The sequence below is a fragment of the Salvia splendens genome, chromosome 4 (genome assembly GCF_004379255.2).
Source record: "Salvia splendens isolate huo1 chromosome 4, SspV2, whole genome shotgun sequence".
Classification (NCBI taxonomy): domain Eukaryota; kingdom Viridiplantae; phylum Streptophyta; class Magnoliopsida; order Lamiales; family Lamiaceae; genus Salvia; species Salvia splendens.
Window position 1 is genome coordinate 17,151,300 of NC_056035.1, and position 24,301 is coordinate 17,175,600.

The following is a 24,301-nucleotide window of genomic DNA, read 5'->3' on the forward strand; positions in this document are numbered from 1 at the left end:
TATTGTACCATACATAGCTGAAATTATGGATAGTTAGGAGTGATGTCTAACTAAACCTAGCATTAGGTGCAACATAGCCATTAATTAATATACGTCCATATACTTACGGATTTGCAAAAACTTGCAACTGCAAAAATTCTTGATTAGGTAATGGAAGGGGACCGCATTAGTTTTGTGAAACTAAGCAAAATATAAAGTCCTAGCTAATTGTTAATGGTAGTATATCAAAAGAACATCATGCCCTAGTCTAATTCCTTTTTTCGAACGGCATTCCATCTCATTTTTTTTCAATGCCATCAACTTATTCTGATAACTATAAAATCAGCAAGTAAACACTTGAACGTAACCACAGTAAAGACAAAATTTGATTGACAAGATATGTCCTACGATAATTGTCTTTTTCAATAACATTTGAAATAACACGAGTTTTAATAAACAATTAGTAAAGTAAAAGAAAGATAAAAAGAAAAAGTAATTGAAGTATTGTTACTGGAGAATGAGACTCACCTCACTAGAAAAGGAAAAAAATTGTTTGTATAGAATTGGTCTATTTTTAAGGGATATCCCCAAATGGCAAACGTGATCTATTTTTAAAGGACGAGGAAGCATTAAAGAAGAGGTGTAGACTCGCTTTCGTTCTTTTTCTATTTCATCATGGTTAAAAATATTGGTAACTAATTGCTCTACTATATAAGTATTCCACACCAATTCTTCCTGGCATCCACGAAAACATGCAGACAAACCAAAATAGAAAAATGGCGGTTGTAATCATTGCCATTGCGATGCTAATGCTTGTTGCAAGTAGTAGCTCCGACCAGGTTTGCCCGTCGGGTTACCCGAGCCACGGAACCGCAGTGACCGGGCTTGACAAGGACATGATTCAGTTTGCACTGAATTTGGAGTTCTTGGAAGCTGAATTGTTCCTGTGGAACGCCTTCGGGGTACGGCCTGGATCACGCTGCACCGGAGCTTGTGAATGGCGGGGCCCCGCAGAAAGCAAACCTCGACCCCCCTTACCAGAAACATCACTGGAGAATTCGGCCTTCAAGAAATCGGCCACGTCATGTTATACTATAATACTACTGTTAGTGTTAGGAATAAAGGTTGAATAATGATGCATGAATGCATGGCTGCGGTGGTTATTTCAGTAAGTTTGGTTAATGACCGTTGCTAAAGAGCTCAAGGCTTCAAGATTCAGTTATGGAATCAGTTAGCTTGGGCAAGCAGTTGTGATGAGCTCTATGAAGTATAAAGGAGTCAGTTTCTCTCAAGCTGCATAATTCATTTCATTCAACTACAACACTCATTTTGGAAGTCAAGTTTCTTCTTTGTAATCTGATTGCGATCAAGCGATTCTTGTGAGTAGGTCGTGTTGCATCTCAGTTCTGGGATTGTGATAAAGTGTGAGTGTTGTATAATCCTTCATAAATAAACTCTATTCATTCCCTCCCGTGGACTTAGGCTTGCAAAGGCCGAACCACGTAATTCCCTTGTTCTTCTTTGCTTTCGTTTACATTCCAATTGCTCGTGTCATTCACATCGAGATCTTTGTTGAAGTGTCTCGGTTGGAAGTTGGAATTCGGATCATAAATTCACAAATTGGCGCCGTCTGTGGGAACGGGCAATCGGCGAAGAAGGAAAGCTTGGGAGGTTTTCTTGGGGAAGATCACCGGATCTTGATAGCTGATCTGGGCTGCTGCGCATCTGATATTCGACAGAATGTCTACAGCCAAGTTTGATCTTGAGAAGTTCACGGGAACTAATGATTTTGGGCTATGGAGGCTCAAAATGAAAGTTGTGCTCATGCAGCAGGGTTTATGGGAGATATTGAAGAAGGAGACGATCACTGAGGAAGAAAAGGCTGATCCAAAATTTCAAGAACAACAAGATAAGGCTTATTCAACCTTGATCTTGAGCCTAAACGATCGAGTGATGAGAGAAATCTCAAGGGAAGAAACTGCATCTGGTGTTTGGAAGAAACTGGAGTCATTGTATATGATGAAATCCCTCTCCAACAGACTTCTCTTGAAGCTGTGGCTACTTACTTTCAAATTCACTGAGTCAAGAACCATCAATGAGCAGCTCGAGGAATTTGCTAAGTATGTGGATGACTTGGAGAACATCGATGAGAATATCAAAGATGAGGACAAAGCACTCATGTTCCTCAACTCCCTGCCTAAAAGCTTCGAGCAATTTAAGGATGCTATCCTTCTTGGAAGAGAGTCCAAGGTGACATATGAGGAGGTGCACTCTGCCTTGAAAATGAAGGAATTTCAGAAGGTTTCGTCAAGGCCCAATGATCCAGCATCAGAGGGTCTGAATATCAAGGAAGACTTCAAGAAATCTGGCAAGAAGAAGTTTGTGAAGAAGAACAAACCTCGGAAACAGAAGCCTATGGAGGAAAAGGAAACAAGGTCTTGCCATTACTGCAAAAAGCCAGACCATATCAAGAAAAATTGTTTTGTCTTGCAGAGAAAACAACAAGGGCAACAAGATAGTGGGTGTAGCTTCCACATGAGTTCTCACATTGAGTGGTTTGAGGATCTGCAAGAATCTGAGGGAGTTGTGCTTCTAGGGAATGATCAGGAATGCAAGATAGCTGGTGTTGGAAGCATCAAACTGAGAATGGCAGATGGTTCAATAAGAATTCTATCAGAAGTAAGATTCATCCCACACATCAAGAGAAATTTGATATCTCTTGGAGTACTTGAGCAGAAGGGGTACTCGCTTGTATCCTCTGGTGGAGTAATGAAAGTCATCAAAGACTCAAAGGTTGCCATCACTGCTTTAAGGAAAAGAAATCTATACTATATGCACGCTCAGGTGGTAAGTGGAGGTGCAAATGCAGTCACCAACACAGATCTTGATCTATGGCATCTTCGGCTTGGGCATGTCTCAGAGGCTGGTCTGAAAATTCTTGCAAAGAAGGGTGTAATAAGCACTGAAGTCTCTACTGGATTGAAGCATTGTGAGGAATGTGTTATGGGCAAGAGCAAGAAGCTGCCTTATGGTGTTGGGAAACACACATCAGAGTTGCCTCTGGATTACTCACATAGTGACATATGGGGTCCCTCCCTAGTTCCAACAATTGGAGGATGCAGGTATTTCTTGACCTTCATTGATGATTTTTCTAGAAAGATATGGATTTACTTCATGAAAGAAAAGTCAGAAACTTTTGATAAGTTCAGAGAGTGGTGCACTGAGGTAAAAGTGGAAAAGAAAACATCACTAAGATGCCTTAGGACAGATAATGGACTTGAGTTTCTATCGCATGAGTTTGATGATTTATGTAAAATGAAGGGAGTTAAGAGGCATAGAACGGTGCCCAACAATCCTCAGCAAAATGGTGTGGCTGAGAGAGCTAACCGAACTATCCTAGAAAGAGTAAGATGCATGTTAGCAAGCTCTGGGATGCAGAAAATGTTTTGGGGAGAGGCTGCGGCAACTGCTGTAAATTTGCTCAATAAATGTCCATCATCAGCCATCAACATGGACACTCCTGATTTTAGATGGTTTGGCTCTCATGGAGATTATGCAAGGCTAAGCCATTCGGGTGTAAAGCCTACTCTCACATCAGGAGAAGCAAGCTTGAAGCTAGAGCAATAAAATGTGCTATGCTAGGCTATCAAAGGGGAGTGAAATGATATAGGCTGTGGTCGACGGAGCCTGGGAATAACAGAGTTATAATCAGCAGAGATGTGACTTTTAGAGAAAGAGAGATGCCCTATATTGAGTTGAGTTCACAAAATGAGGCTGCTAAAGATAGCACATCAGTGGAGGTGGAGCTTCTTGATAAGAATGGATCAGATTCTGATGTAGAGTCTGATGGAAATGAAGAGCCTCAAATGGGACCAGATACTCAACCAAATCAACAAGGAGATGACCTCAGAAACTACCAAATTGCTAGAGACAGACAGAGAAGAGTAGTTGCTCCACCAGTCAGATACAACAACTCCAGCTTGGTCTATTATGCTCTCTGTGTGGCTGAGGGAATTGATTGCTCAGAGCCACAAAATTACAAAGAGGCATTGAAGAGTAATCAGAGAACCAGATGGGTGAAGGCAATGAAAGAAGAGATCGATTCACTCATTAAGAATAGCACATGGATTCTGGTTGAGAGAACTAAGCTCCAGAAATTGATTGGTTGCAAGTGGATTTTCAAGAGAAAGATTGAAGTTGCTCTTGGGAATAAAGTGAGGCATAAGGCTCGGCTTGTTGCTAAGGGATATACTCAGAAAGAGGGCATAGACTACAACGAAGTATTCTCCCTTGTGGTGAAGCACAGCTCCATTAGGATTTTGATGGCCATTGTATGTCAAAATGATTGGGAACTACAGCAAATGGATGTAAAAATGACATTTCTTCATGGTGAGTTGGAGGAAAGTATTTACATGGAGCAGCCAGAGGGTTTTATAGAGCCGGGAAATGAGAATAAAGTTTGTCTTTTGAAAAGGAGCCTCTACGGACTGAAGCAAAGCAGCCGACAATGAAATAAGAAATTTGATGAGCACATGCTGCTTATTGGCTTCAGTAGATCAGATTATGACAGCTGCGTTTACATGAAGAAGAAGGATGGAAGAGCAGTAGCATATCTCCTTCTCTATGTGGACGACATGCTCATTGCAGGTTCAGATATGCATGAGATTGACAAGATAGTCAGATTTAAGCGCATGTTTTGAGATGAAGGATTTGGGCAATGCAAGTAGGATATTGAGAATGGATATCATCAGGGATAGGATGGTGGGAACATTGTGGCTAACACAACAAGAGTATATCAATAAAGTCTTGAAGAAGTTCCAAATGGATGACTCAAGAACAGTCATGACTCATCTTGGCCCACATTTCAAGCTAAGCTCGGAGCAGAAGCCTAAAACTGAAGAAGAGGTGAAAGAAATGAGTAACCTGCCTTTTGCCAACATAGTGGAGAGCGTGATGTACACTATGGTGTGCACAAGACCTGATATAGCTCATGCCATAAGCTGTGTGAGCAGATATATAAGATCCATTGGCAAGCTCTAAAGTGGATCTTGAGATATCTTAAAGGATCTGGGAGTGTTGGGATTTTATACAGGAAGAGGTATGACTTAACAAATGATGCTGCTATGGGATTTTGTGACTTTGATTTCGCCACAAACTATGACAATAGGAAGTCACAGACAGGTTATGTATTCATCTTGTATGGCTCTGCAGTTTCATGGAAATCTGGATTGCAATCTGTGGTAGCTTTGTCAACAACGGAGGCTGAATATATTGCACTTGTGGAGGCAGTCAAGGAAAGCTTCTGGATGAAAGGAATCTTAAATGATTTTGGACTGCAGCAGAAAGCTATCAAGATACATTGTGATAGCAGCAGTGCAATTAGCCATTCGAAGCATCAAGTGTTTCATGAACGGAGTAAACACATAGATGTGAGATTGCACTTTGTCAGAGATGAAGTGAGAAAATGAGAGGTGAAGATTCAGAAGATAGGGACAGAGGATAACCCCGCGGACATGTTGACTAAGGTTCTGCCGGTGTCCAAATTTTCTCATTGCTTGGATTTGGTGTCTGTGGTTCAGAGATAAATGGGATAGAGGATTGGTAATCATTGTTCAACCTAGGTGGAGAATTGTTAGGAATAAAGGTTGAATAATGATGCATGAATGCATGGCTGCGGCGGTTATTTCAGTACGTTTGGTTAATGACCGTTGCTAAAGAGCTCAAGGCTTCAAGATTTAGTTATGGAATCAGTTAGCTTGGGCAAGCAGTTGTGATGAGCTCTATGAAGTATAAAGGAGTCAGTTTCTCTCAAGCTGCATAATTCATTTCATTCAACTACAACACTCATTTTGGAAGTCGAGTTTCTTCTTTGTAATCTGATTGTGATCAAGCGATTCTTGTGAGTAGGTCGTGTTGCATCTCAGTTCTGGGATTGTGATAGAGTGTGAGTGTTGTATAATCCTTCATAAATAAACTCTATTCATTCCCTCCCGTGGACGTAGGCTTGCAAAGGCCGAACCACGTAATTCCCTTGTTCTTCTTTGCTTTCGTTTACATTCCAATAGCTCGTGTCATTCACATCGAGATCTTTGTTGAAGTGTCTCGGTTGGAAGTTGGAATTCGGATCATAAATTCACAGTTAGTAATGCTTAGAGGAATAAATGAATGCTAATTTGATACGTGAGGTGGTGCTGGTGCAGGTCGATCATAAGGACGGTGGGTGGATTTCCGAGGCCTCTGCTGAATCACAGCGCTGCCCAGTGGCGGACGCATGAATAAATCTTGGCAGGGGCTTCACTAAAAAATCTTAGCAGGAGACACACATATTATATTATATTATGTATATATATATATATAAATAAAATAAAAAACAATAATAAAAATTCTAAAAATAAATAAATATCTAATACATAAAATTAATCCAAAACAGGTTTGACAAAAAGAATAATACAGTTTGCTAAAGCGGCGGCAACTGAATTCTACGTGTTTTCATCGATTGAAAACGCTGCAGGATCGGCTCGTTATCAATCGTTGAAAAAATATCCTTCTCAATGTACACAACTAGACTGTCATTCATCCACTCGTCTCCCATTCGATTTCGTAAATCAGTCTTGATAGTCTTCATTGCAGAAAATGCTCTCTCAACAGAAGCAATAGCAACAGGTAAAACCAAGGCCAACTCAATAATCCGATAGACCAATGGAAAAACTAAATTCTTCTTAGTTTTGACCATTTTCATAGCAAAACTTCCCAAATCACTAAGCGCAACAAATTGAGGATCACACCGCACATTAGCAATAAAGTTACTAACTTGCCGGGGAAGATGTAAACATTCGCTCGCAGAGAAGTCCTCGGGATATAAAGTAGCAATATGAATGACTTGATTCTCATTGAATTTAGAGAAAGAATTTCTTGGATCAAGACACGCTATGCAATTTAGCAAATTAGTTCAATAAATCACAAAATACTATGTAAATAAAAGTTATGAATCTAAAGTATCTAACACATTGTGATTGTGTAAACTATGACAAAAGAAAAGGAGAAACTGACCTTACTCTACCAATTAAAGTTGCGAAGAAGATAAGTATCTTTTGGAATTTGTGGGAGAAGTTTCATTTTTGTTTTGCTCCGCCGCTATGAAAGAAGTAGGGCTAGATGACAAATTCTTTTAATTCTTAATTAATATACCTGCCCTGAAACTAACCCCTGCCGTCAAATAGGAATAGTGCAGTACTTTTTCAACTTTTATTATTTTATTTATTAAAGTTATTTGTAAGTTAGTGTATTACTTTTTATTATTATTTATTGTCTAATAGTGCAGTACTTTAAATAGGGAACAGACAGTACTTTTTCTGCTTTTATTGTTTTACTATTCATCGTCTTCCTCTTCTCATTTCTCAACTCCATTGTTGTAAAGTTTTTAGGTGTAATTTTAATTTTCAGCCCCTCCTTTCCATTAAACCTCTAATAATTTAGACATCAAAGCTATTAACTTGGTGAGGGCTGACTATAGGTTCGAAAATTTTTAAAAAAATTTGCAATAGAAATTTATTTAAAAAATTTACAATAGACATCAAACCTCCTCCACCTGCGTCCGCCACTGGCGCTGCCAACTTCGCTACGATAATGAACGAAGCCTTTGGTTTTGAACTTGAGCCGCCTTTCAACCTTTACCGCGACCCCCTCAGCTACATGTTGGGAGCTTACACAGTTCCCTACGTAGGCCTCTTGGGCTACGTCGGCGCCAACCCTTTCCTCATCGGATATTACTCCAAACGCGTACATATATATAGACTCAACAACCATTTGGTAGCACAATTAAGTTAACTTGACTTGTTTGGTAGCCTAGATAAGGCCCAAGACCAAGATATATGAGTTATATATTTATATGAGCTTATTTGACTGTTTGGTAGATAAAATGAGGCCCATGTTAGGACCCATCTTTATCTTAAATGCTCATCTTACTCTAATTATCTTAACAAGTCTATCAAACAGACACTAGATCTAATAATAGACTAAATTAAGATAAATGATTAGTAGTATTTGATTTGATTGTGTGTGATGGGGACAGCTTGTGGAGGGGCTGCTGGGGGTGGAGGCGGGGCAGGACGCGGTGATCAGGGAGTATTTGTACGAGCGGGCGGGGGAGGTGGTGCGGCCGTACAATCACACAGTGGCGGAGTTCACCTGGCGGATTTCGGAGCTGAGAAACAGATTGGCTAATTGTGGTCTAAAGGATGAAGGCATCATTGTGCCGGTGTGTTTGGGGGCCGAGAATCGGACCGAGAGCAACGTGCTCTCGGCTGACCCCAACTCTCTCTCGTACAGCAGGACTCCGCCCGAGATACTGAGGATTGTTTATGGCACCGGTGATGAGCGCGTCCCCGGAAGCTTCTTCCCCAGGGGAGGGAGGGGCAAGATCGCCACTCACTTTTTTCAACCCAAGCCATGGATCTAATATATATACTACTACTACTATCATTCTGTCAACTGTATTTCCTCAATAAAAAACTATATCAAATTTTACTCATGATTAATAAGCCAAGTAGGCTTGATGTATTGAACATGTGATTGGGGTATTGACACATTAATATGTTTAATTGCAGTTATAAACTTATAATTTTGTGGCCTTTTGTGTTACTCATGCAAAATTCTACTCGGAATTAGAGGTCTCCAAACCGAACCGGCCCGGACGAACCGGCCCGGAACCGTCACCGGCGGTTCCGAACCGGAACCGGAACCGTCGGCGGCGGTTCGAACCGGGACTGGAACCGCCCGAACCGCCGGGCCGGTTCAGTTCACAAAAATTGAAGAACCGTAACCGGCGATTCCAAACCGCCGGTTCGGCGGTTCCCGAAACCTCCCGACACCTTTTCAGGCCTACTTCCTAGCCTTTTCAGAAACCGCTCCCCCGGCCGCCGGTTTGGTCAGAAACCGTTGACGGAAACCCCCGGTTTCGGCCGAAAAAAACCGCCAGTTCTGGCGGAAAACCATCGGTTCCAACGGTAATTTCAAAATTTTGAATTTTTAAAATCGATGGAAACCACCGGTTTCCACCGGCAACCGGCGGTTCCGGCGGAAAACCGCCGGTTCGGCCGTTTTTTCAAAAAAAAAATTCTTAATCACAATTTTCCCCTATAAATACCCCCCCTCCTCTTCATTTCTACTCTCCCCATTCTTGTGTTAATAAGAATTTCTCTCTCAATCTCAATTTCTCTATTCTCCATCCTCATTCTCTCAAGTTGTTTACGTTATTTGCGCTCATACTTTACTCTCACGTTGTTCACGTTATCATCTTCACGACTTTCAATTTCCATAAATATTTATATCATGTCTTCATCTCGTCGTGGTGGTGATCGGGGCAAGGAATTTCCCAAGATCAAAGTCAAAGTGATACTCGTCGTCGACGTGCCCCTTCTAGAGCACAAGTTGCGGAGGAGGTGGGAAGGCTAGCCGCTCTTCGAGCTCAAAGTGATACTTGTAATTTTGAAGTTGTAATTTGTATCAATAAAATTGCATTTGTATATCGCTTTATTCTAATTTTATTTATGCAAATATATTTACATTTTTTACTTGAATTACAAATTTACAAAAAAAAATTAAACGAACCGCCGAACCGGCCGAACCGGCCCGGAACCGGATTTGCACCGACGGTTTCACGGTTCACGCGAACCGGCGGTTCACGGTTCACGAACCAGAACCGCCGAACCTTGGCCGGGCCGGTTCAGGTTCCATCATTTCTCGAACCGGAACCGGCGGTTCCGAACCGTGAACCGCCGGTTCCCGAACCGTGGTGACGTCTACTCGGAATTGCTATTAGGAGCTGTGCATACATTTCAAATAGTAGTGATTAATTATTAAGAGCACCCACAACCGTGCTCTTGCCAACGAGCACGGTTGTGGGCCCAGTCTAACTTTTTCTACCTGCTCTTAGGCAAAAGCACAACACCCACAAACGTGCTCTTCCGCAAGGACGAGCACAAGGATCCCACCATTCTATTATTCAAATTAAATAAAAACATTTTCATAATATTAAAATTCATTAAAAAATGAAATAATATTACAAATTACAAATAAAATAATATAATTAAAATCCTAAAAAATAAAAATTACATAATTAAAATCCTAAAAATTAAAAATTACATAATTAAATTCCTACACATTAAAAATTACATAATTAAACTCCTAAAAATTAAAAATTACATAATTAAACTCCTACAAATCAAAAATTATATAATTAAACTCCTAAAAATTAAAATTTACATAATTAAATGCTAAAAATACCCTCGTGGAAGACTATTCATCCGGCGGCACTACCCCCAATTGTTTTTGGAGACCCAATATCATGGCCTCATGCGATCGAAGTTGCGCAGGGGTCATAGTTGACCTATCGGTCATATTGAGTTGGGCCAAAATCGCCCACAACGAGTTGGTGGGGGTGGAGGTCGCGCATAGGGAACGGGAATGGGAGCGGGTTTGGGAGCATCGCCGGATGGAGTCGCGGCGCGACGGCAGTTGATCGCCGTCTTCTTCCTTCCTTGCGGTCGGCGTTAGGAATCGCTCGGGCCGGCGTCGGGTTTACCCAAGTTAGCTCCGGCAAGTTGGCTAGCCACGTCTTCGGAGCCCGGCGTCGGATAAGGATACCGATCTTGACCGTTTGGAGGAGCCGCTAGAGGATGATGTTACGCCTCCCCTATACGTCGGATGCGACCGCGTCTCCTGCCAAATGTTGAGGTACTTGAACGGCTTGTAGTTCATGGATTGGTAGGTCGACAAGGCGGAACTGGTGATGTCGACCTCGCTTCGGCCGCTCCCCGCTGACCGCTCTTCCTGGAGGTAATACCCCTGGAACTTTTGGATTTCTTCGTTGGCTTTGTGTATGGCGTTGGCTCGATTGTTCCCGCCGGCCGGATTGGTTCGTGCCAACCTCCGGATCTTCAGAGATTGACAAGAACGCCTTGAACAATTGCTCCATCTCCGCCGGAGTGTACGGTGTGCGGACACCTCGAGTAGGAGGAGTTGGAGTTTGGGAGGGGCCGCTCGGCCTCGCTCTAGGCTCGGGTGTCCACCCGTATTGCCCTTCGGGGGCATCTTGGTCGTCGATCGGGTAAGGCCGGTAGCCACCCGGAACTCCCGAACTTTGAGTTTGAGGAGGGGCCGAATACTCCGTTTCCGGACTAGAAAACGGTTGTGAACTGAACCAATCGGGGTTCCAACCGTGGGAGCCCGGGGGGTGATCGCCGTGGCCGGACATTGTTATGTTATAGGAGTGGAAGAAAGATTGAGAATGGAGATGAGAGAATGTAGATGAGAATGAAAATGAGAGAATGTAGATGACAATTGTGTAGTGTGGTGTGAATTTTTGGGTGTGAAAGTGGGAGTATTTATAGATGAAAATGTGTATTTTTGGGGGAAATTGAAAAAAAAAGTAAAAGTGGGTAGAAAACGGATATAATTTTTTGGGAAGTGGGAAAATATATTTTTTTATTTTTTAAAAATAAAAAATAAAAAACAAAATTGCCAACGACTAAGCCGTTGGCCAATCCGCGCCTGCCACGTCACCTGCTCGCTGGCACGGACGTGCTCGATGCATCGAGCAGCGCCGTACCAGCGGCGCGAGCGCAGTGGCGGACAGCGTCTCCGTGCCGCTGGCACGGACAGACGGACACCGTCATGCTCACCGTTGTACATGCTCTAAGTACTTTACAATCGACTATATTAATTTGTAGTGATTAATGTTTTCTTCGAACAATTACTGACACAACTTCACTTTCTTAATTTGAGCCTTAGCTTCGAAATTTATTTCAACATTTCAATTTTGTCAGAAATATGGTTCATTAAATGGATGAAATGTTTAGAGAAATTAGCGGGACTAAAATCAAATAGAAAGCCAAAAAGTGCCCTCAACTTCTTTAACTACGGAGTATTTCATTTTGGTCCGTCCTTAAAACTAGAAATTATCTATTTTTTAAAAAAAAATTATCTCTAATAATATGTGACTCATTTTCCATTATATTCATTGTATCTCTTGCTTACCAATTATGAATTAAAACTCGTACCATTTCAAAAGTTTTTAGTATTACTAATGTCTAGGAATCTGACATGTGCATATCTGGGAGTGACTGAGTTGAACAATAACATTAACGCTTAAACCAACCATATTTATTCAACGGACTATACAATGACAGAATACCACACGAGCTTAGCTACTCAATGCACGAAATAAAGTTAAGTGCCGAAGTTGCATGATAAAAAATTTGGAAACACCATCTAAAGGAATACAGTGTGAAATTTTCACACTTCTCAAGACTCTCGAATACTTCCTTTGAGCAAAACAATTTTAAGACTAAATATTCTTTTTGCCGCGAACTTTACCGAAGTATAAATTTTCGTCCGCAATATTTGAAAATATATCTTGAGGTTCATTAACTTCAATGTAACATCGTTTGAACTACTTTTTCTTTCAAAATTATTTTTGGATGAAAATACCCCCAAGCCCATTAATGGCATTTCAGGCATATTAGAATACCGTTTTAAATTAGTTACACATTCATTCATTTCTTATTTATAATGTTCTTCTGATTAAGAGATAAAGAGAAAATGGAGAAGTATAGAGAGATTGAGAAAGTAGAAAAGACAGAGAGAAAAAAGAAGGAAGAAAAGGGAAAGAAGAATTAGATATATAAATTAAATATTTTAATAAAGAAAATAGAGTAAATAGACTAATATGCCCTTCATAGGTTTGGGGGTATTTTCGTCCAAAAATCGTTTGAAACAATGAAAGAGCAGCTAAGATATTATATCAAAATTAATGGGCCTCGAAAGATGTTTTCAAATGTTACGGGACCAATTATTGATACCTTAACAAAGTTTTCGGACCAAACAAATATGCTCTAATTTTAAAATGCGACAGAGGGGATGCCTCAAGGAAAGGACTACAAGGTGGACAACCGGCTGTACCACCAAGGCAAAACTAACAATCTAACATAGACGAATATAAATGAATGCGCGATGGTGATGTCTTTTGCCCCTTCTTCTAAACATCATGGCATTTGAATTATAGCAAATAACAATGGATCAATTGACATAAATCTTAATTTATAAATTATTAAATCAAAGCTTGAGCACCATTATGAACGAAACTTTTTTCTTATATTGGTAAACATCAAATTGTATTGTAGATTCAATTTATGAAACTATAGTAAGTTATTTTTTAAGTTGAGGAAAGAGGATTAATTATGCATATACGTAAGATATAAAAATTTGAATTTTATTGTGGGAAAGGAGTTAAGGAAGCAAAGCATTCTCTAAAGTAAAAGTAAAAGATTCGATGGAATGGTTGTAACTGTGAACCCAATAAAAGCAGAGTTGGCTTAGTTGGTGGATAAGCGTATTACCCAATTCATTCATTCAATTAACACAAAACATAAAGTGAAATTCCCACTAAATCAATTAGCTAATAATAGCTTCCTATTTGTCATGCCCATGACTAAATCTTGACTTTTAAAGATGAACTAGTATCACACTCATGTTATGCACGGTCCATTTTATTTTCTTTCAATTATGAAATATTTTGTTTAAATTATAAACAATTGAGAATTTAACTTTATAAATTTTTAAATAAATATGATGAATTACTAATTATAGTTAATGTGAATGAAAATTTATTTAATTATTGAGAATCAAGAAGCGGAAAAAATAAAAATGAAACATTCAAACAACATAATTAATCTCATTAATTAATTAATAATGAGAATGTAGAAAATTCAAAATATATTTATGTATTGTGCATATTAAACACTATTTACCATAATTATTTGTGATAATAAACCTGAAATTAAATTAAAGTGTGGATATCAAATCGACTAATATACCCTTCATAGGTTTGAGGGTATTTTCGTCCAAAAATCGTTTGAAACAATGAAAGAGCAGCTCAGATATTATATCAAAATTAATGGGCCTAGAAAGATGTTTTCAAATGTTACGGGACCAATTATTGATACCTTAACAAAGTTTTCGGACCAAACAAATATGCTCTAATTTTAAAATGCGACAGAGGGGATGCCTCAAGGAAAGGACTACGAGGTGGACAACCGGCTCTACCGCCAAGGCAAAACTAACAATCTAACATAGACGAATATAAATGAATGCGCGATGGTGATGTCTTTTGCCCCTTCTTCTAAACATCATGGCATTTGAATTATAGCAAATAACAATGGATCAATTGACATAAATCTTAATTTATAAATTATTAAATCAAAGCTTGAGCACCATTATGAACGAAACTTTTTTCTTATATTGGTAAACATCAAATTGTATTGTAGATTTTATTCAATTTATGAAACTATAGTAAGTTATTTTTTAAGTTGAGGAAAGAGGATTAATTATGCATATACGTAAGATATAAAAATTTGAATTTTATTGTGGGAAAGGAGTTAAGGAAGCAAAGCATTCTCTAAAGTAAAAGTAAAAGATTCGATGGAATGGTTGTAACTGTGAACCCAATAAAAGCAGAGTTGGCTTAGTTGGTGGATAAGCGTATTACCCAATTCATTCATTCAATTAACACAAAACATAAAGTGAAATTCCCACTAAATCAATTAGCTAATAATAGCTTCCTATTTGTCATGCCCATGACTAAATCTTGACTTTTAAAGATGAACTAGTATCACACTCATGTTATGCACGGTCCATTTTATTTTCTTTCAATTATGAAATATTTTGTTTAAATTATAAACAATTGAGAATTTAACTTTATAAATTTTTAAATAAATATGATGAATTACTAATTATAGTTAATGTGAATGAAAATTTATTTAATTATTGAGAATCAAGAAGCGGAAAAAATAAAAATGAAACATTCAAACAACATAATTAATCTCATTAATTAATTAATAATGAGAATGTAGAAAATTCAAAATATATTTATGTATTGTGCATATTAAACACTATTTACCATAATTATTTGTGATAATAAACCTGAAATTAAATTAAAGTGTGGATATCAATTTTAGAAAGATTATAATTATACTAAAAATAAATAAATTATTAGTATTAAATAACATTCACGACATACAAAAGTGAGTTTATCAATACAATAATTTTTCATTGATAGAAGATAGAATATAAATTATAGTTAAATTAATTATCTATTTCACTATAATAGTATACTGAGATTATCAAATAGATAATTTTATAGTATTAAAATAAATCTTTAAAATTAGATTATTGCCGCTATAAATCTAAATGGCATTAATGTAAATATCCCCAAAACTCCCCTATATATGTATAGATATGAGGGTAATTAAAACAACTCCTCCTTCAATATAGGAAAAAATATCGTATTGTTTAGATAAATTGTAACAGAATCAGTGGAAATCAGTTATAAAACTGCACGTTACACAATATGATGACATAGCAAGAAAAATAGGTGAATAAATCAGTTATAGGCTTTCTTCTTTTTGAAAGGTTTTGTTTATAGAAATTATATCGTACATGGTAGCATTCACTAATATTATAATGCGTACTCAAACAATTTATATGCCTTTTCTTATTTGACGCATTTTACTCTTACATGAAAAATTATATTCTTTTAAGAAATTCAGTGGAAACACAAAAAAAAAAAACTAAAAACTTTGACGAGATTATTTTATATTTAGAACTATAATAAAACATTTATTCGGAGAACTTTTTACTTCAAAAAATAATAGCAATGTTTAGCCAAATGATATATGGAGTATTTTCTTTTCGATAATAGTACGTACTATATGTCGTGTATTTAAATTTAATGGTGGAATCATGACATAAAAAGCCGAAAGAAAATCTGTGATACCTCGAAAATAATAGTCTCTCGTTAGATAAGTTGAGTTGTATTCCTTGTTAGATAGTCCCAAGATAGTTTAGTATATTTTTTTAATAAATTTTTTTTTTCTCTCTCATACTTTACTTTATCTTACTTTATTCTCTTTCCTATTTTACCTTTTTCATTTTAATATATCAATTTATTAAATTACGTACAAAGAATGACGGAGGAAGTATTAAATAAATACATTTAGCGTGTTTGACAGGAAATACATACTAATGAAGCTCGAAATCATGTTATGATTTGACATAAAATTTCTATATAACTTCTTTCTTATTACTACATAGTATAATACAATAAAAAATAAAATTAATTTTAATTAAATTCAATTAAACTTAAAATTTTAAAAATATTATATACATTTATTTTTTCTCTATTGAAAATTAGATTTAAAATTAATAACTTTGATCACTAAGAAATAGAGGATATTAGTATTTAATAATTAACCAACATTTAATATCAAAGAGAAAGGTGAAAGTAGAAAAGTTTGGAGAAATCAACGCAAAATGTGTGTCGGTGATGAAGGGAGCCTCATCTTATGGGAATCACGATATTTTGACGCGTATGCTACACCTATTAATGTGTATATTAGTCGACACATTTTATTTCTTTCAATGCCTGTATTTGTATCAACACTATGTAATCAGTCAACCGTACTTGTGATTTACATCACTTAAATATCTTTTTAAGGGTCCATTCTATATATGGAATTGAAATTGATTTGAAAGAATTGAATTATAATTCAATTTTAGATTATTTGTTTGGTAAATATAATATTATTGATGTGAAATTGAATTTGAAAAACTTATATAATATGTGTGTATGTGTAGTATATATTTGTGTATGTGTGCAATGTGTATTATATGTTCGGAGATGCCCAATTATCAATGGTTTAGCAACTTTATCTCAAAATAATAATTACTACCATCTTCATCCACAAATAAAAAATGTATTTTGTCATTCTATGATATCGGTCAATAAAAAACACATTTTTGTATTATTTTAGGACATCTACCAATACATTTACTATTTGATTTTTTTCACTTTTAACAAGTGTACCTCACACTCCATTACCTTTAGGGTTCGTTCGGTACACGGAATTGGAATTGAATTTGAATTGGAATTCTATGGAATTGAATTGGAATTGAAATTCTATGGAATTGAATTATATGTTTGGTAAAATGAAGAATTGACATGAAATTGAATTGACATATTTAGTAAATATGCGCACAGTGCACACACACACTTCACATATTTCACACACTATACACATTGAATTCCAAATTCTATGTTTGGTAAAATGAAGAATTGTCAAGAAATTGAATTGACATATTTAGTAAATATGCGCACAGTGCACACACTACACACACTACACATATTTCACACACTACACACATTTCACACAGTACATGCACTTTACACACTACACACACTATACACACATTATACACACAAAATACATACATGCACACAAAATAAACACACTATATACACTACACATTGTACGCACATTACACACACTTACAAATTTTATACGAAATACACAAACACACTTCACACAAACTAAAATTTCAAATTTAGTTCAGTTTTTCAGTTTGATTCAGTTTAAACTTTTGAAAAATTTTAGTTTTTCAATTCGATTCAGTTTGGATCGGAAAAAAAATCTAAAAACTGAATTTTTTTTAAAAAATAGGATGCTTGAAATGTGAGTAGTTTTTGTAGTGTGTGAATTGTGTGTAGTGTGTGAATTGTGTGTAGTGTGTAGTGTGTGAAATGTGTGTAGTGAAATTTTATGACTATTTGGATTTTGGAATTACAATTTTCTATTTTTGATATGGAATTCAAATTGTGGAATTAATAAAATTTAGAATTGCAATTCAATTCCAAATATTTTTGTGATACCGAACAACGGATTTGGAATTGGAGGCTCCAATTCCAATTCCAAGCCCTCAATTCCATGGTACCGAACGCACCCTTAGATTCTTCAATTTATTAAAATATATGAAAATAAGATACATTTTTATTAACTTTTTCTTTCATTCTTTGTATAAGATCAAACAAATTTTTTAAAAATTCATACTGAGTTAAAACAGTATTATTTTTCATTTGTTTGACCTTATGTATCACATATTAAATGACTATATAAGACCGATTTTATTTTTATTTGTTTGCTTGAGATTTCGAAACGATCAATATAATTATGTGTATTTAATACGAAAGCGAGGTGGAGCTCATAATATTTAGGTCGACTCGACTGGCTGCCTGACCCCCAACGGTCACTTTCACTTTTCCTAATTTTTAAAAGGAAACGCTCTCTCCCTCCTTCGTTATCATAAGCATATTCTAGTTTTAATAACAATATGTCAGATTTTAATATCAGTATTTATTTTTTGAATATTGAATACACATTATACATCAATAAAACAATGAAAGAACGAAAATTTATTTCAATGGATATTTCTAGAATCTGCCCAAATTCCATAATCGTTTTATATAAAACAGCAATGCAAAGCGGTGGAATATTGACAAAAGTCCACACTTTAAATGTTTATTAATAAGATTATAAACAATGCGCGTATTGACATATCATACCCAATTTACGCTATAATCCCACTTAACCAAACAAAAAAAAAAGCAATAATAATACATGGAAAAGGGCATTCTCTTCAATTATTTAATTTATTTTGTCATATATAGAAAAGGCATTCTTCTCAATTAATTTTGCGATATTATGATTATTATCTCACTTTTACCCAACATAAATGGAATAATATACTCCATTCATCCTATAAAAATAGGTCATATTTTTCTTTTCGTCTGTCCCTTATAAATATTCCATATTCATTTATGCCTTTATGGTAACATTTTCTCTTCTTCTCGGAGTACTTTATTATTTACGGTCTCTCACCACCCAGTACATAAGTTTAACTATTTTTTCTCCTATTATCTTATTTTATTAATTACACATTAAAAATGGCTGCCTTTCTCTCAATCATTTTTGCCCTACGTACTCTGTTTTAAATAATAAAAATTCAATTATTTCTGTGCTATTCTGTGTTTGTCCTCCCAACCCAAATAAGCAAGAGAAAAATTCCGAAATGGCAGTCGCTTACAAATTGCCACTAGCGCTCTGCTTAATCGCATCAATTCTAATCCTTCAAGCATCGGCAGGTTCCGTGGGATGGATGATGCCGGCGGTGAGATCCGGGTGCAGGGGGACCATCGCTGAGTGCTTGGCCGGCGGAAACGACGAGTTCGAGCTCGATTCGGACTCCAGCAGGCGCATCCTAGCCACGAGCCGCTACATCAGCTACGAGGCGCTAAAGAGGAACAGCGCCCCCTGCTCGCGCCGCGGCGCCTCCTACTACAATTGCCGCCCCGGCGCGCAGGCCAATCCCTACCAGCGCGGCTGCAACGCCATCACTCGCTGCCGGAGCTGAACTTGCCATTTCTCCGGTGATGCTTTATTATTTTTTAAATAATGTTAGTTTGAGATTACTATACGAGGAATTAATTAGCTAAGGATGAAATTGCTGTTTGTGGATTGATGGTTTGTTCCCTGCAATTATCAATAGGAGTATATAAGTCTTTGGCTGATGAACAATTTGTTTCACATATTTGTAATCATTGCATACATGTGATGGGAAATTTGTTGGAAACTTTGATCCACGATTTCATTTAAATATAATTTCAGTGGTGAATCCTTCTTGTCAATGTTTTTTCTAAAATTTCTTCTGGTGGGATGAAGATAAGATTCAAAGTTTCAAACGCTGATTTCTCGTCTGTCGCCTTTATGAACATGAAAACCGTGTCAATTTGCCTTTTAAACTGAATACTATTCATGATTTAAATGACAAATTTCATCAAAAGTTTATATGTATGAGACAATTAAGAAATGTGCATAAGTAGTGATTTAATTAGCTAATTTTAAAAGTTATGGGATGAATCAAAAATCAACCAAAAGTTGTGATTTAAATGACAATTGTACGAATTATTGATATGATGGAAAATGAAATTCAATATTATTGTACAGTAATTCGTAATGCGTGTTTGGATCCCTTTTTGCCTATGAAGTGGCTCTTTCGTCCTTACCGTTTCTAACACTACAAATGTTAATATCCACATCTTTCAAAGTTAGTTTATCAATGAGATTTTTAGATTTATAAAATTACAACCAAATTCACAATTAATCAAAGTAAGTATTAATCAAAATAAGTGAATCTAGTCAAATTAATTACGGTGTATTTTTGGAGACTATACTCAAAATCCAAAGGCCCGTCATTATTAAGTGTGGGGGTTTGGTTGTCTATATGTAGCATGGATATTACACATTTGAATAGATGCCCATCAAACAAGACAGTCATGTCCATTGGCTCCCCACTCATGAATTATTATGGTGTCTCATTAATAATATCTAATTGATTCTCACTTGATACTCGACTGAAAATCACATAATTAAATTTAAAATAGACTCCTTGTACGTTTTCATAAGAAAATTACCATGGTGAATATCAAAGAAAACATTTGACTATACGTATAAAAAAAATGAAAATGGGCAGACCCATGTGTAATGGGGGAGGGGCTTAAGCCCTCAATGAATATTTATTTTAAGTTTTTTACTACTAATTATTTTAAAAATTGCTTAAAATTTAGTGTAAATTATAATGTAAAAGTCCCTACAAATTATCTTAATTACTCAAAAATATACTTTAAAATAAAATTTAGATATTTCAGCCCCTATCAAAAAATATTTCTGCATCCACCCATGAATTGAGCAACAGCTGTGGCATGTGGATCAGTAATTCAGTATGGTGTCATTATAAAGTAGTATAAGCGGAATTCTTTGATAATATACCGACATCTGGAAGTTCAAATTAATAGATTTCGATCATATTTTATTAGGTTTATATCTTTATTGGGTTAACTTGTTAGCAAGGGCGGACGCAGAAATATTTATCGATAGGAGATAAGATATCTAAATTTTAATTTAAAATAATTTAGATAATTTGTAGGAACTTTTACATTATAATTACACTAAATATGAACAAATTTTAAAAATAATTAATAGAAAAAAGTTAAAAAAATCATTTCAATGTGGGCTTTAGAGTGGCCACAATAGGCCGCCGCGATGGTTTACTGCAAGGCGGGGGGGAGCCGCGGCGGAGGTGGAACAACCGGGTATCCGGCGGATCCGGGTGGCGAGCGGCAGACGAGATGGCGGTGCTGCAGCGGTCTACTGCGAGCCACGCAACCGCCGTGTCGGTATTTTTGAATTTTATTTTATTTTTAGTTTTTATCTATAAAATATTTATTCCCAATTATTTTTTTCATTCCATTCCATTCTATTTATTTTTGTCCAATTAATGTTGTTTTAGTCCAATTAAAATATACCAACAATTGATAAAATAATGTGATTTGTGTGGCTGGACAAGTTTTTATGGTTGTGATGACTAGGCGGATAAGTTTTTGTGGTTGTACTGTTCTGCCTTATTGTGGACACTCTTAGCTCGCCTCCCTTTTCACTTGGGTCTGCCCATGAGGAGCTCGATAATTTCGGTTGGGATCAAATAACCTGATAAAAAAATATTTTCACAATTATTATTTAAAATAATTATACTTGATTTTTATATCTGGACTTGTATTTATCATGTTTAAACCATGTAAATTGAGTGTGTCGTTATCATGTTGTGTCAATCCGTACTATATGATGTCGTTAACAAGTTTGCTTCGGGTGTAGGTTGTGGTAGGCCCTTCTATTGCATGGAGATATGTCTTGTGGGTAAAATGCTAACGTGTAAATAGTAAAAAAGATAGGCCATTGCAGGGAGATACTCCACCCGTTCCATAGTAGTAGAGTCATTTTGTCATTTTGATACGTTCCATGGTAGTGAAGTCATTTCTCTTTTTAGTAAAAGTCAATACATTTCTTTTCACTTACTTTTCTCCCTCTCTTACTTTATTATATTATTATTTAATACATTACACATTATTTTCTTAATTTTTTGTCGAAAAGAAATGCATCCACTACTATGGAACGGAGGGAGTAGGTCATATGGGTAAAATGCTATCGTGGAAATAGGAAAAAAAATATAGGCTCTTGAGATTGGCCTATCCATTGTGAGTGCTCTTACTTGCTTTATTTTACTACACTAGCTTAGTATACTTGCGGATATAGCTCGTGTCTAAAATAAAAGCGAGTTAGCAATGTGTGTGTATATGTACAGTATGCAATCAGAAACACTGAAAAAAAAACACCATGCATAAACGGGAACAAATTTTATCGCTAACTTTTAATGAATAAATTGTACTAATCTTTAAACTTTTAAAGAAATAATCACAGTAGAAGAGAGGGTTTCAGGATTGAGGTTTTAAATTATTTTTGGATAATTTGGTCGATTCATATATATTGTGAAAGAAATAATTAGAAAAAGGAAGTGAAGATGATATAAAAGAAAATCCCTTATTATGAATATTTAGCATCTCTGAATCTCACATTTCGAAGGATCGGCAAATTTAATATATTTTTCTAAAATCTCTCTTTTCAAACAATTTGCGTATGATGCAAATTGCGTTTTAGATATTCGAACTGTCCGGAACAAGATCTAACGGCTCATATTGGTAGTTTCTTACTACTAGGGTGCTACCAACACCCTAATGAATAATGAATAGCAGCTACTTTCTCCATCCCACAAGAATATATATTTTTAGTTGGACATGGATTTTAATGCATAATTGATTAAGTAAAAACAGTAGAAAGAAAAGAGTTTCTCACCTCATTAGAGAGAAAAAAGTTTCTCAATTTAGAAAGTGTATATTCCTGTGGGATAGACTAAAAAAAGAATGCATATTCTCGTGGGACGGAGAGTATAAAATATGGACTATTAGATCTATAAATTAACAAACCAAATTTAATCTCGCAAGCATCAACGCAGATGTGAAAAAATGTCAACATGAGGATAATACTATCAAATATTAAATATGGACCTCCTTTTTTTTAGAAAAATCTGAAATACTACATATTATACCAAACATTCTTTACAGACCTACGTCGCGAGTATTAATACAATGCATGCGTAAGGTCAATACAAAGGTAGTGAAATGTCAATACATAAGTAACATTAAATTTTGGTGGTTTCCATATTTATAGGGATTCATTCTCCAATTTTGTGTGATTATTTTCCTTTCAAACCCATATCGCGAATTTCAGTACTAATACAACGCACGCTAAATATCAATACAAAGATATAGAAATGTCAATGCAGAATCAATTTAAATACCTTTGGGTGGTCCTTAACAATGTACCCACCTCCTCGGAGTAGGCCTGACAATTTTTGATACGACACGATAACATGACATGGACCGGCACGAAATTAACACGATACGAACACGCACGTTCAGAATTTGGGTCCTTATAGGGTCGACCCAATAAGAACACGAAGATAACGGGTTGGGTCGGGTCGTGTTTGGGTCGGGTTTGGGTTATATGTTTAAGAAAAAAATTTATTTTTTATTAATTAAAAAATTATTAAACATTAATTTTTAATTATTTTTATTGATTAAAAATATTATACTTTAATTTTAATTAATTTAAAAATACTATACTTTAATTTTATTAATTAAAAATATTAATTAAATTTTTTAATTATTTAATTTTATTATATAGATTTAATATTACTATACTTTAATTTTATTATTTTGATTAAGAAAATAATTATTTTAATTTGATAATTTTTTATTTTATCGTGTAATATCATGTTTAAATCGTATAATAACATCATGTTTTAGTCGTTATCGTGTCGTGTGAAGCTAACTTACTATCATTAATAGAGAGTTGACTTTTTTCTGGGTACACGATAACACACACGAACCCGTTGGGTTGGGACACGATAAGAACCTGATGATTTCGGGTTGGGTTGGGACACGATTAGGTTGGGTCGATGATAGGTTGACACGAACGACCCAACCCGCACGATTTGACAGCCCTACCTCGGAGTATGTTTTGCCATGCACGCCACCCTTAACAATGTACCCACCTCGTCGGAATATTTTTAATGTTTATCCTAATAATTTAAATAGTACTATTATTTATATTTCTCAAAATTTTCTCTTTAAAATTATTTCTACAAAAATAATCACAATAAAAGTAAATTTAAATATGATATATATTTAATGCTAAATAATAATATAAGATTTCATTTTATTCTAAAATCATCCAATATTTATATATGAACTACCCTTAAGGGATGTGATCAATTGATAACTCAACCTTTAATTGCTAACTATAACTAATTTAAAACCATAAGATTTGTAAAGACTAGTGGTATATAAATTGTCATGTGTGATTTCGTTTTATTATTATTTAAACATTTTATGTGCATTGTATTGATACTCATGGATGAATCATCTTATGCCTTGATTTCATGATCCTATGACTATCATTTAGTTGTAATTAACAATTTA

The 24,301-nt window shown here is 35.8% G+C and overlaps 1 protein-coding gene and 1 pseudogene across 1 annotated transcript; both read left to right on the forward strand.

Annotated features, from left to right (window-relative positions):
- The first annotated feature begins 755 nt into the window (after nt 1–755).
- On the forward strand, nt 756–8,437 carry LOC121800741 (annotated as a pseudogene).
- Nucleotides 8,438–18,826: 10,389 nt separating this feature from the next.
- On the forward strand, nt 18,827–19,510 carry LOC121798701 (rapid alkalinization factor-like). The gene has a single exon (XM_042197832.1). It carries the CDS (start codon nt 18,940–18,942, stop codon nt 19,279–19,281), a length of 342 nt encoding a protein of 113 aa, XP_042053766.1. The 5' UTR covers nt 18,827–18,939; the 3' UTR covers nt 19,282–19,510.
- Nucleotides 19,511–24,301: the final 4,791 nt, after the last annotated feature.